General features: G+C 50.1%; 1 protein-coding gene across 2 annotated transcripts in view; it reads left to right on the top strand.

The window, feature by feature from the left end:
- The window catches only part of LOC119446665 (neuronal acetylcholine receptor subunit alpha-7), a 310,058-nt gene that overhangs the window by 249,801 nt on the left and 45,468 nt on the right, over positions 1–14,789 (top strand). The window contains exons 3-4 of one of the 2 annotated variants that reach the window (XM_037711159.2): positions 1,457–1,566; positions 3,916–4,172. The exons of the other annotated variant lie outside the window; for it this stretch is intronic. Coding sequence (XP_037567087.2) covers positions 1,556–1,566; positions 3,916–4,172 — 268 coding nt within the window. The 5' untranslated portion in view covers positions 1,457–1,555. The remainder of the gene's footprint in view (positions 1–1,456; positions 1,567–3,915; positions 4,173–14,789) is intronic. 2 annotated transcript variants of the gene reach the window in all.

A 14,789-nucleotide genomic window follows, 5' to 3' on the forward strand; every position in this document is an offset into this window, starting at 1 on the left:
CAAAGCAGGGAAGAAAAAATTATATTGACCTGCCCAATACCTTTTTCTTTTTTTTTTTTTGGGGGGGGGGGGGGGGGAGGAGGACGGGGAGGGGGTATATTATGTCACCTGAAAAGGCGACAAGTAATACATAAAAATCGAACAGAGTTGAGCACCAGATGTCACTGGTATAGTCTACAAGCACCGCCGCATTAAGTCTTTCCTTGCACTTCGAAAACCATCAGTTATAAGTAATCGATATAGCACCGCCGCTGTCAGGAAAGAGTCTAACAAGAGCCAAAATGAATAATCTTGCATAATGCCCGCATAATTTTGACCGACGAGCCTTTGGGGACGTGAAGTTGTAGGCCAGAGCCGATATTCACGAAACTTCTCTCAAAGGGGCACTTTTTGAACACGATAAGAAAACGATCGCCATCTGCAGGCAATGCAGTAATGAACAAGCGAGTCAGATATTAAGCAGCATGCAGCAGGGAGCGCCCAATCTCGCATAACAGATGGCTCACTCTCTCCTGCGACTTTCGAGGACCCCTTCTATATTGCCCTTTTAACTGCCTTTAAGTAACTATGATTCTGAACTGGTCATCTGCAGCTTATCGAATAGCTTTGTGTCCGTCAGTTATGTTCCATTATCTAGTTGATAACGGATAACGGTTCTTGAATGACCAGTGCCCGAAGTCTGTCCTATCGCGGACTGGCTTTATGCGGGAAAAGTTTTGCAAATGTAGTCCTTAATTGAAACTCTTTTTGTTATTATAGCACAGTGAACGACGCAACGACATGATACTTACAGCGCCGGTGGATCGCAGATGCATATATGTCAGATTTCATGTGCGGATTCGGGAGCAGTTACAGAATTTCCTTTCATGCGCATGTAACGTTGGATTGAGTTGGATTTCTTATCGCCTTGACGGCTACCGTAGCTGCATGAAGTTTTTCTGTCGGCAATTCAAAGACGCGCACTTGCGTGGGTGTATCTAAGCCAATCTACATTCCTCATCTATTTGAGCGAATGAACGCACCAAAATTTTTGTTCAGTTTCATACAATTCAAGAAACGCCATTAATTGATACCAGGGGCTCCTAGAAATAGCCCTCTGCTTTTTCAATGTCGTCAGCAGATGAGAACATGACTTACTAACAGTCTCCTTTCCAAGATACATAAACCGAAGAAACGACTGGCGCCCACTAAAGTAGCACACATAATGTCGCACAACATGTCGACCGAGGTTGTCAACCAGGCGCAGGGTCCTGCGCCTCGTCAATAATCTCGGAGGTCATAAGTGTGAGAAGGCCACCTAGATTGGTGCGTAACCTCGGAGGCCAGTAGCGCAACGAAATTTGCTCCCGCGTACGCCGCGAGGCGTCTCTGTGTTTCGTGCTGTCTGTGTTGCACCACCTCAATGCGTGTCGTCGCTTTCTGCGGGACAACCCTCCCTGAACCCCGAAATAAAAAGGATTGGATAGACGTGAACCTACGCTGGAACCCAAAAGACTACGGCGGAGTGCAGGACCTGCGTATTCCGCCGAACAAAATCTGGAAGCCGGACGTGCTCATGTACAACAGGTGAGTGAACCGCGTGCACCTGAGTGCGCGCAAAACTGTGCGAGTCTGGCCAAGTTCCTATATAGGCAGCTTGAGTGTCGGCAGCATGGAGGAAGAACGCAAACTAGGAGGAAGCACTGCGCAATGTTATTGAAGCCGAACGAGTAGGCCCAACACGTGATCGTCACGTCCGAGCACGCGGTAGGTTTTACTGCTCCTGCTCTGCACTGCGCATTGAGTAAACGAAAAATACCGGCAACCAAACATTCTCGATCAATACGCTGGAATCTCGGAGGCCACGTGTTGGACCGACACTGCGAGGAAAGAAAGCGAAAGGAATCGCTTTACAGAGCGTTCGTTTTCCAAGGTCGGCTTCGTGACGCAATCCTCCCTCCTATATTGTTTCCTTCTTACATGATCGGCTGTCTCGCTTACGTGGTGTTTCGCAGCGAAAGTACAGCTTGTGCGTCTGTGTACAAAGTCGCTTCCTAATCACCCCTTTCCGCTGCGCTAGCGAAGCTTGAATACCATGAAGTATTTCCAGAATTCCTGTAATGGGGCATTAGTTATATGTTCATTGAACGCTCCGTTGCGGTAACATTACATTTATTGTCATCATTGTAATCATCGGTTGGAAGTAATTATATACATTTGCAGATCAGAAATGAATGGCGTACTGTGGTATTTCCTTCCTCAATGTCTCCAAAATAGCCCGTTTATAAGAGAATGCAGCAGAACATAAGAATTCCCTAAACCTTTCCCGGTAAGGCCGAGAACGTATGTATATGTAAAAAGAAAAAAATGTGAATTGACGACAGCACAGGAAGGATAAACGTAAATCTGAACATATTCACACAAATAACGAACTTGTGATCTTCATGTCTGAGTTTAGTGTGTGAAGAATAGAATAATCAGACGTGACTTTCTTTCTTTTGTTTTTCTTTTTTGGCAGCAGATTGTTAGGAGCGGCGGACATTATACACTTCATGCCTGGCTATCGGCCAGCACCCTATTAACCAAAACATTACTTTAGCTTTTTTTTTTCAGTTGGTAATATCACGGTGCGTATTTGAGTCGCTAAAAAGTATAAGGAAGTTCTCAAATCATGTTTAATGATTACGAACATTGAGATTATCCCCCATTATCGAAACATTTATCACCAGTATATGTCACGGGATGCATTTCGCTGCCAATGGACGTGCGCATTTGCTCTGACCTCTGAGCGCACCAGGCTGATTGCTAATGGCAAGGTGAGGCTGAAATGTTGGACACCATGAAGCCAGAGAAGCACATCGACTTTCCTTCTAGCAGGGCCAAGAAGCCCGGCTAACCAATTTTTGTTTCGTGAAGACCCCCCTCCGCTCTGAGAATTTCAGCAGAACACGCTCGGTCAAGTTACACTGGCGTTGTTATTCATAGCTGAATTTTTAGCAGCGCTAACTAGAATACAGGAGATTTAAAATAGGCGCTTCAGCCCGGTGCTAATGTTCTAATAACGTCAGTGACTCATCGCCAGTAGGAAACAAATATAACTGCTTTTATCGAAACGTCGGCACCGTTCGGAGCTGCTTTCTTCTCCTGGTCTCTGTAGTTCACGCATAATTGTCCATCTGTCAAATGCCGCGCTGCCATTCATGTAATTCTGCGAAAAGAGAGCTTTATTACAAGAACCGAATCAGTCTGAAACCATTTACCTTTGCATGAAAATAATTCTTAAAGAGCCGTTTTGCTGCGCTAGCTTGTTGGTGCACGATCTTACAACCAGAAAGCTGGCGGAAACAAAGGAATGCGACGGAGGAAGCAAACACACACTCTTTCGCTCTCTGTAATGGAGAAATATAGTTTAAAAGATTTAACACCACGAAGATACACAGTTGGTTATAACGCGCACTCAGAGCAAGGTACACGAGCTCTTTTGCATTCCGCCCCCATAAGAATGCAGCCGCCGCGGTCGGGTTACCCAGAACGCGAACTCTAGCTCAGCAAGACGTCTCCATATTGGCTGTGCCACCGCGCCTATAGTCTTTCTCTCTCATCGCTTCGTCGGTTCTCTTCTTTTGTTTGCGCCAGTTTTCTAGCAGTAAAAGTTGAACCCGGATATATCTAACCCACATATGACGAATTATTGTGTTTAACTAACAGCAGTAAAATCCCCTTGCATTTTTATAACGTTTAATTTGTATATCGAATCACCTATATATCTAACTTTTTGTGATCCCCTTCATATTCGATATATCCGGATTCAACTTAAGTAGGGAGAAACAGAATGTGGCTGCAGCGAACTCGTCTTTGGTGTGTCGGTCGTCCCGCTTTCTCTCTCTTTCTCTCTTTCTGTACTCCCTCCCCCGGCCCCCTTCTGCGCATGCGCAGTGCGGACGAAAAGTTCGACGGCACGTACCCGACTAACGTGGTGGTGCGGAGCAACGGTAGTTGCAACTACATCCCTCCGGGCATATTCAAGAGCACGTGCAAGATAGACATAACGTGGTTTCCCTTCGACGATCAGAAGTGCGACCTGAAGTTCGGCTCCTGGACTTATCACGGCTATCAGCTGGACCTGCGCGTCAACAGCGAGGAAGGCGGGGACTTGACCACCTACATTCCCAATGGCGAGTGGGACCTGATAGGTGAGCACTGATATACACACTATGTAAACCCTCATCCCCATGCACTTCCCCTGGCGGGCTCGAATGCTGTCCAATACTGTCCAGCTGGACTGAGAATGCTGTCCAATTGAACGTCAGCAACCACTAGCTGACTCCGTAGAAAATGACAAAATATGTGGCGGGACACTGTTCAACTCTGTTTTTTAAGTTTTTATGTGAGCGCGAACAGGGACGGGGAGAGTTAACATAAAAGGGAGTAGCGTAATTGCGAACTATCGAGAAGTAAACAAGGCGAAAGCTAGACTTGCAGTTTTCTCCGTCACATTCTGTCTGCGTTTTCCTATTAGGCAAGTTCTTACGCTGCTGGTTGAGCTGCTGTTTGTGCGTGTGTCTGCTTTATATACAGCGCAATCGGCTCATAATGATGTTCACAAACGCCGGTAATATCACACTAAAACCGGTTATTCCCGCATGTGGACTGACCAGCGAACATCATTTGAGGCAAAGCTGCTTCACGTGTGCTGACGGTAGTAGTTTGGAATGTACAAAATCGTGCGTGTAATCGCTTAGCCAGCTAAGCGAAAGAAAAATAAATGGCATGCGAAAGGCAGGGACGTTAACTGGAACATATCCAGTTTGCTGTCCTGCATTGGAAAAGGGGTAAGGGGAGACAGAAATACAAAGAAGAGAAGCACACGCAGAGGAAGGTGAAAAAAAAATGAAAAAATTCGGGGTAGCTTGCATTAGTGGCGCAAGGCTAAAGACACAGCCAAGTGATGCTAAGGTACACGAAGTGTATAAGCATTTCCTCGTGGTCCGTGGCATCGGGGAACGCCTCGCGAAGCACTTGAAGTCCGAGCACACGTAGGGGAAGTAGGGCGAAAGCTATGCACAGTGTACGGGCGGCGCGCAGCAGACGACACGCCGGGATGACGTCACGGCGCATGCGCAGTAGCGCGCAGCTGGTGGGAGCTCGGCCGAGCCGCTGCCAGAGGCGCCTGCTGCAGTCACGGACACCGCGAGCGTTCGGCGCTAATGCAGGGAAACGAAGAAGCAAGAATGTCGTCGGCAGCACCTCTGCGCGTTGCCTCGTTGGTGCTACTAAAATTTGTTTTTTCTCTCTCTCTCTCTTTCTCTCTCCTGAGCATAGCGCGCGACGCGCGCATGCTCTTTCCTTCCCTCTCCTTAACGTCCCATCTCAAGGCAACATGTGCACGGCACGGAGAGGAGGACAAGCACACGCCGCTCCGCGAGGTGGTTGCTAGGCAAAGCAGTGGCAGGTGACACACATTACGGCCAGCTTAAACAGCTCCAGCTGTTAAAAAGAGCACGCCAACACACACAAAGGAACGCGGTAGTGTCACAGTCGTTCAGCTAGGTCACTTGACCGGAGTAACTTTAATAGCGCCTTCGTCACATTCTGGTGTGAAGACCGTATGAGCCAGCACTCCCAGATCGTCTGCTCAGAAAGCGGCCGGTCGTCGATGCCACCACGAGCGACTATCTCTGGGAGCTGTAGCGAGGACACTGACAGAGGACAGGTTCGATGATTTATTTCCTCGCTACCGCAGCTGTCACAAGCAGCACTGTCAGCCATTCTGATGCGGCAAGAAAATGTGTTCGTAGAATGTATTACCAACCACGGTCGACAGAGAACAGTTGTCTCGATTCGGGACAGTCCAGATGGAATGCGGAGTCGGATGGACAGGGTACAGGCGGTGCAGACGAGTATTCTGGAAACCTGGCGTGTCCCACATGGATTAGGTGACACCACGCGCAAGTATTCGAATCTTTGTTGCTCTATCGGTTCTTGATAGCGGGATATGGCTTCCTTCATGGCATCTCGTGAGCCCTCGTAGCAGCTTCATCGGCATGTTCGTTTCCCATGATGCCGCAGTGGCCTTAAAGCCACAGAAAAGTGACGTCATGTCCTTTCTCGGCTAGTTGGAGAAATAGCTGCCTTATTTCCAGCATTAGTAGGTCCTGTGGTTCGCTGACGTAGAGTGGATAGCAGACAGTGTAAGGTTACATTGAAGTCGGTAAATATGCTTCATATTCCCAGCTTAAATGCCTGCAGTGTATATCGGTGTCGTTTCCTTTTCCTTCCCTTTTTAAGCGAAGCTTTATGGGCTCACAAGTTTCGGCGGTAGTGGTGATGGTGGTGGTGGTGTCACGCTGAAAAGTGGGCTGATCCTGGTGATTGTGCAGGAAGGGTCCAAGCTCAATGGCACATACCAGGGACAAAAAAAGACAGAAAGAAAGAAAGAAAGAGAAAGAAAGAGAGAAAGAAAGAGAGAGAGAGATAGAGAAACAAAGAAAATCACCAGCTCTTCCCCTGTCGAGAAAACGGGGGTAAGCGAAGGTCTTCGTATGCGTACTTGACCTACTACTTTCCCTTCCCTTTCCTACTACTTCTCGTTCCGTTTCCTTCTACTTTTGTTTCCCTTTCGTGCAACTTTTCCTTCCGTTGCGTTGTACGTTTTCTATCCTCGATGTATACATTTAATAAACGTTTACGTTTTATTTAGTGTGGCATGTGAACTTTACGTTACCCTGACGAAGGTCAGAGACACGCACGACAAGCTTCGCTTGCCCCCATTTTCTCGACCAGGGAAGGGCTGGTGTATTTTTTTCTCTCTCTCTTCGTCAGCGAGATTTTATTTATTTATTTCATTTTCTGTTTTTTAAGACCGCTATGCAAAGCCACAAATTTAGCGCTGTGTCAGAAACAGCATTATTATTGTAACGTTAAATGAGGTTAGCGCACACTAAATGCTTAAGTTCATAATGAGGGAGTGACTGGTCGCTTTAAGTGGTATGTCGATACGTGTGGTGCTTTTATATCACACTGTTTAATCCGATGTTTTCCCTGTCAACCCAACTGCTCCTTCTTTTCAACACCCACAGCTGTGCTTATGGTGGTGGCGACGTCGTTCAAAACAACAGCACGATATCAATGGAGCTAGTCTTCTGTTTGCGTAACTTCAGAAAAGACACACATCAAGCTTCTGAAAGCATTAACATTTTGTTATGGGCAAAGATTTCATGACTTCGCTTAAGGTGGCAGTAAAAAAATATCAAAATGGTTGCACAGCTGATGGGGTGACGGTGACCCCTGCTCGGGGCCCTAAAGGCAGGCAACCATGGACGCACCAACACCGATTGGAAAACGTGGCCTATTTTCCCAGACAGTCAACTTTTCACTCACTAAATGTATGCGAAGTTGAGGAAGCTTTATAGCTCTCCTAATCTAATCGGTGGTTGTATCACGGCCACCATCCTTCCGTAACTGGTTCTGGTTATTGTGCCGCTAACGAACGTGATTGCACAGTGCGCATGTGGGAACAGCCCTGCGAATTCCACTCCTGATTCACTGCAATGCCAGCTGTAACGTTCTCCACAACGCTACGCTGCTTTCCTGTAACTTTACCTCCCCCTCCCCTCTCTCCCCAGCGTAGGGTAGCAAACCGGATCTTCCCATCTGGTTAACCTGCCTACCTTTCCCCCTTTCTTCTCTCTCTCTCTCTCTCTCTCTCTACACTGTGTAATAATTTGCACCCTTAAAAGTGAACAAAGGTGCAAATCAATCTATAACTCACACACTTACACCCTTTTGGGTGTAAGTGTGTTAGCTCGTTTGGCTAACTTGTTTGCTTGGCACGAGGACGTTAGCGTCAGGATGCTTTCGACACTGCCCCATTTCCACGTCGTTTCCTCGGTCCGTAATATCCACCTACTCTTGCTCTGATGAAACTTCCCGTTCTCCTCCTGATTGCTCCTCGACAGTGAATCCCCGCGCAGGCTGTGGCGTAATCACGTTCGCGAGTAAAGTGAAGGCGGTAAAAAGCGCACGTACACATGGAATAACGGTGCTTCCGGCGCTCTTTCTTCCCAAGCTGTTCTTTGCCATAAACAAGTTAGCACTAGCAAGATACTCGGCTGGCAAACACTATAATCGAGCAGGCATTACAACGTTAGCCTATTACATCCGGTCCCTAGATAATGCAACGATTCTATTCCAGCGTTATTCCTTTCCGCGTGTAGTCAACAGTGCAAGCTGCTCCACCCCTCCCGATCCGCCCACGCTATCACCGGGATCGGCTAGCCGTGAACGGTGGATGGAAGGAAAAAGAATAGAATCGACCGAACGGCATCCTTACATTATACAGAGCCTCATTTTGCGCAATTTCGCTCGCCCACTCGCGCCATGCTAGCGCGGCTGATACAAGGCCTCCACAATTTCGTCCAAATATTGTATCTGCAATTTAATTCGGACAGAACGCAGGAATTGCGCCACTATTAAGAAATTCTGTTTGTCACGAGCGAAATGATCCACGTACCCACGACGAAAGACAATGTGGGTTGTGAAAGACGGAGTTCAACAAAAGCAAGTATGAGGCTGGCGAATCAGTAGTATTGTGTAAAAGGTAAAAGAGTGAGCTGCAGAATTTCAAGGTCGGAAAGAGACAAAATATGCATGCAGATCCAGAACACGTACATGTTGAGTGCACATAGACACTTTCGCGAAGTGTTTTTACAGCGAAGCTGTTAAGGACTAGGTTCCAGGAGATCGCGTCCGTGTACACCGGAAGTAGGCAACAATTTTGTTCGTCTCGTTTTCTGGCGTCTCGTTCACATGGTATATACCAAAATTCGCATGGAAAGGTACGAATGTATGATTAACATGACTGATATTACACGACATCAATAACATCACATGCTCGTCAGTTAAGTCACGATTAACAATAATAAAATCACGTGTGGCACATAGCTGCATTTGATATGTGGGTATGAGCCAGGGATATGCGGGTATGAGCTAGGGACAAGAAGGAAAGAAAGAAAGAAAGAAAGAAAGTAGGAAGGAAGGAAAGAAAGAAAGAAAGAAAGAAAGAGAGAGAGAGAGAGAAAGAAAGAAAGAAACAAAGAAAGAAAGAAAGAAAGAAATAAAGAAAGAAAGAAAGAAAGAAAGAAATCACGTGTGGCTCATACCCGCGTTGGAATTGTGGGTATGAGCCGCCGAGAGCAGGAGCAGTAGAGATCTCGTCGGCGCCGCGGGCGGACTTGGCGCAGCAAACGCATTACTTGGCCATCGCGCCAGGCGAATGCAAGATGCCTGTGTCCTTGCTCTTTGACGAACATGCCGAAGACGCTCAATGTAGTCAGTAATGATAATAGTGTCACGTAGTAGTGACGGTAGAGAAAACAGTCACAAAACTGTGTATGACGAAACTGGTTGTTTATTGGGCGAACCTGTGCCCACAAAAGCAAGCTACACTCAAAGCACAACGATAGCGGCGAACACAGTCGGCGATCGTCGAAAATCTGATCAGCGGCGAAACGCGTCGGCTTTTATACCTGAGTCATCGAAGGTTCCAGATTAATCCCTGATGCCCGCGTGTCTTCCAGAAAGTTCTAGACAATTCGCGTCGCTCATACAATCAGATTACATGGGCGTCGGTGACCACAGACGACGGATAGAAGCATTGATAACGTCCGAGAAGCTTCCAATGCAGGCGCGTCCTGCGCCGAGCGATAACGTTTAACATTTGTCAGCCAATGTTGAAAGCGGCTACCGGTGAAAGATAAACATGTGTACGTGTCAATACCCTCTCCTTAAAAAGCATCGTCCCGATGCTACAAACAAACACGAAAGCGAAAACAAAACCATGCGTAATAAACAAAATAACAAAAAACAATAACAAAGTAACAAAGTACCTAAGTTTGTCAGCGGGCGTAGAAAGGCTTAAGACGCACCACGTGGATGACTTCAGGTCGTGCCCGGCGCCGCTGTGATTGCGAAATGCCGTCTGGCACGACCTCATAGTCCAGTGCGCCAATACGTCGGGTGATCTTATATGGTCCGAAATAGCGACGTAACAGCTTCTCGCTAAGTCCTCGTCGGCGTATCGGAGTCCAGACCCAAACACGGTCACCGGGCTGGTACTCGACGTAGCGTCGTCGAAGGTTGTAGTGTCGGCTGTCGGTCCTCTGCTGGTTCTTGATACGCAGGCGGGCGAGCTGTCGACCTTCTTCGGCACGCTGCAAATAGGTGGCAACGTCGAGATTTTCTTCGTCGGTGACGTCCGGTAGCATGGCGTCAAGCGTCGTTGCCGGGTTCCTTCCGTAGACCAGGTTGAACGGCGCCATGTGCGTCGTTTCTTGCACGGCCAGTGTTGTATGCGAAGGTCACGTACGGAAGGATGGCATCCCACGTCTTGTGTTCGACGTCGACGTACATTGCCAGCATGTCGGCGATGGTCTTATTTAGGCGCTCGGTGAGGCCATTCGTCTGCGGGTGGTAGGCGGTGGTCCGGCGATGGCTTGTGTGGCTGTATCGCAGGATGGCTTGAGTTAGTTCTGCCGTAAAGGCAGTACCTCTGTCGGTGATGAGGACTTCTGGGGCACCGTGACGCAGGAGGATGTTCTCAACGAAGAATCGGGCTACCTCGGCAGCACTGCCTTTGGGCAAGGCTTTTGTTTCGGCGTAGCGGGTGAGGTAGTCCGTAGCTACGACGATCCATTTATTCCCGGACGTCGACGTCGGAAAAGGCCCCAGTAAGTCCATCCCAATCTGCTGGAACGGTCGGCGAGGTGGCTCGATCGGCTGTAGAAGTCCGGCTGGCCTTGTCGGCGGTGTTTTGCGTCGCTGACAGTCTCGGCATGTCCTTACGTAATGGGCGACGTCGGCAGAGAGGCGAGGCCAGTAGTATTTTTCTTGTATCCTTGCGAGCGTGCGGGAAAAACCGAGGTGTCCAGCCGTTGGGTCGTCATGGATAGCTTGCAGAAGCTCTGGACGCAATGCTGAGGGTACCACGAGGAGGTAGTTGGCTCGGAGAGGCGAGAAGTTCTTCTTTAGGAGAATGTCGTTTTGCAAGAAAAACGACGCCAATCCTCGCCTGAACACCTTCGGCACAGTGACGGTCTTGCCTTCCAGGTAATCTACAAGGTTCCTTAGTTCCGGGTCGGCTCGCTGTTGTTCGGCGAATTCGTCGGCACTGATGGGTCCCAAGAAAGTGTCGTCATCCTGGTCATCCTGTGGCGGCGGTTCGACGGGGGCGCGAGACAAGCAGTCGGCGTCAGAGTGCTTTCGCCCGGACTTGTAAACGACGGTGATGTCGAATTCTTGAAGTCTCAGACTCCATCGTGCGAGGCGACCTGAAGGATCCTTCAAGTTAGCTAGCCAACACAAGGCGTGGTGGTCGCTCACAACTTTAAAGGGCCTGCCATAGAGGTAGGGGCGAAACTTTGATGTAGCCCAGATGATGGCGAGGCACTCCTTTTCTGTTGTGGAATAATTTGCTTCCGCCTTCGATAGCGACCGGCTAGCGTAACTTACAACCCTTTCTAGTCCATCAGTCCTCTGCACAAGCACGGCGCCGAGTCCTACGCCGCTTGCGTCGGTGTGGACTTCGGTATCGGCATTTTCGTCGAAATGCGCAAGGATGGGCGGCGATTGTAGGCGTCGCTTCAGTTCTTCAAATGCTTCGATTTGCGGCATCTCCCACTTGAATTCGACGTCGGCCTTCGTGAGGTACGTCAGTGGCTCGGCGATCCGTGAAAAATCCTTGACGAAGCGCCTGTAATAGGCGCACAGTCCCAGAAATCTACGCACTGCCTTCTTGTCAGCGGGCAGAGGAAAGTTGGAGATGGCCGCAGTTTTCTGAGGGTCGGGGCGCACTCCAGACTTGTTGATGACGTGGCCCAAAAACAAGAGCTCCTCATATGCGAAGCGGCACTTTTCTGGCTTTAACGTGAGTCCGGAGGTTTTGATTGCTTGAAGAACTGTTTCAAGGCGCCGCAGGTGTTCTTCGAAGCTTGAGGCAAACACAACGACGTCGTCCAAATAGACGAGGCAAGTCTGCCACTTCAAGCCTGCCAGTACTGTATCCATGACGCGTTGGAAAGTCGCAGGTGCCGAGCAAAGACCAAACGGCATGACCTTGAACTCGAACAGTCCGTCTGGTGTTATAAAGGCCGTCTTCTCCCGGTCCCTCTCGTCGACTTCGATTTGCCAGTAGCCGGTTTTGAGGTCCATCGACGAAAAATACTTTGCGTTGTATAGTCGATCCAAGGCGTCGTCAATCCGTGGAAGGGGGTATACGTCCTTCTTCGTGACCTTGTTGAGGCGACGATAATCGACGCAGAAACGTAGGGTTCCATCCTTCTTCTTCACTAACACCACGGGGGACGCCCACGGACTCTTGGACGGCTGGATGATGTCGTCGCGTAGCATTTCGTCGACTTGTTGCCTTATGGCCTCGCGTTCGCGTGCCGAAACTCGGTACGGGCTCTGACGCAGTGGGCGGACATTTTCGTCGGTTATGATTCGGTGCTTGGCGACAGGGGTTTGTCGAACTTTTGACGACGACGAGAAGCAATCCTTGTATTGCAGGAGCAGAGCTTTTAGTTGTTCTTTCTTATGCCTGGGAAGGTTCTGATTAACGTTGAAAGTTGCTTCAGGTATTATAGTCGTCGTTGCGGGTGCACTGGAATCCGTGAAGGCGAAAGCACTGCTGGCTTGTACTATTTCGTCGATGTAGGCAACCGTGGTGCCTTTGTTAATGTGCTTGTATTCGGGGCTGAAGTTCGTGAGCATCACCGTTGCTTTCCCTGCACGTAGCTCAGCTATGCCTCTAGCGACGCAAATTTCACGGTACAGCAGTAAGTGATGATCGCCCTCGATGACGCCCTCCATGTCTGCAGGCACTTCCGTACCGACGGAAATCATTACGCTGGAGTGAGGCGGAACGGTGACTTGTTCTTCAAGCACATTCAAGGCATGGTAACTGATGCATGTATCCGGCGGTATCGCTTTGTGTGTTGAAAGCGTTATCGACTTGGACCTTAAGTCGATGACTGCACCATATTGGTGTAGAAAGTCCATGCCTAGGATGACGTCCCTGGAGCAGTGCTGCAGGATTACGAAGCTCGCCGGGTAAGTGCGGTTGTTTACCGTGACTCGCGCTGTGCAGATTCCAGCCGGCGTTATTAGGTGACCTCCCGCTGTCCGTATATCGGGTCCTTGCCAGGCCGTCTGCACCTTCTTTAACTTGGCGGCGAACGCGCCACTGAAAACTGAATAGTCGGCGCCAGTGTCGACGAGAGCGGTGACGTTATGACCATCGATGAGCACGTCTAGATCGGTAGACCGGCGTCTGGCGTTGCGGTTAATTCGTGGCGTCGGATCACGGCTGCGTCGGCTTGCTCTGCTGCTGCTACGTCGCGTCGGAAGGTCTTCGTTCGGCGGCGATGTGCTGTCAAGGCTGTTGCTAGGCGGCGTGCTGATATCTCGTCGTGATGATTCGCGAATCGTCGTCGTCGTCGTCGGCGGCGGAGGATCTTCGGCATTGCGTCGTACAGCAACCGCACCTCCATCGGTTGCTGCTTTTAGTTTCCCGGGTATGGGCTGGGAGATCGGCCCCGGGTTGGGCCGGCATACAGGCGGCGATGCGGCGAGATGTAGCGGCCTGGTGACGGCGAGCGTGAGGGCCGTCGTGGTTGCCACTGGGCTCCGGCAAGGTAGTCGGCGATGTCACGTGGTCGCTCGCCAAGCTGTGGACGTGGCGCGTTGACAGCGAACCCTCGTAGGCCCATCTCGCGGTATGGGCATCGGCGGTAGACATGGCCGGCTTCCCCGCAGTGATAGCAGAGCGGGCGGTGGTCGGAGGCGCGCCAAATGTCCGTCTTCCGCTGGGAGCTGCGCTGGGCGACGGGCGGGCGTGCTGGCGGCGGCGGCGGTGGACGATGGAACTGCGGCGTTACGGGGCCCTGGCGCGAGCGCGGAGGGGGGGCCTTGACGACGGGCGACGGCGGCGTAGGTCATCGCTTGCGGCTGTGGTTGAGGCGATACCGGAACTTCTGGCACTTCTAGTGATCGCTGAACCTCTTCTTTAACTATGTCAGCGATTGAAGTCACCTGAGGATGCGATCTTGGGAATAATTTCTGTAGTTCTTCCCGTACAACCGCTCTGATCGTCTCGTGCAGGTCGTCGGCGCCTAGAGCGTGAGCTTCGGCGTAGTTTGTCAGTGCACGGCGGTTGTATTGCCTGGCTCGCATTTCAAGGGTCTTCTCGATGGTTGTGGCCTCCGAAACAAATTCTGCCACAGTCTTGGGCGGGTTGCGCATCAATCCAGTGAATAGATGCTCTTTGACGCCCCGCATCAAGAACCGAACTTTCTTTTCCTCTGACATATCGGGGTCGGCGTGGCGGAAGAGGCGAGTCATCTCCTCCGTGAAGATTGCGATGTTCTCGTTCGGCAATTGCACTCTGGTTTCTAATAAAACTTCGGCCCTTTCTTTTCGCACGACATTCGTGAAAGTCCTCATGAAGTTCTCACGAAATAGGTCCCACGTCACCAGGGTGGTCTCTCTGTTCTCAAACCAGGTCCGAGCAGCATCATCTAATGAAAAATACACATGGCGCAGCTTGTCGTCGTCGCTCCATTTGTTGAACGTCGCGGTCCTCTCGTATGTCTCCAGCCAGGTTTCAGGGTCTTCAGCCGATGATCCACGAAAAGTCGGTGGCTCCCGAGGTTGCTGCAGCAGGATGGGGGACGCTGGTGCTGCCATTTTGGTCGTTGACTTGGCCTTGATTGCAGTGGTCTTTTCGGGAAGAAGTCCGAACTCCGGCACAAGTC

The sequence above is a fragment of the Dermacentor silvarum genome, chromosome 3 (genome assembly GCF_013339745.2).
Source record: "Dermacentor silvarum isolate Dsil-2018 chromosome 3, BIME_Dsil_1.4, whole genome shotgun sequence".
In the NCBI taxonomy this organism is placed as follows: domain Eukaryota; kingdom Metazoa; phylum Arthropoda; class Arachnida; order Ixodida; family Ixodidae; genus Dermacentor; species Dermacentor silvarum.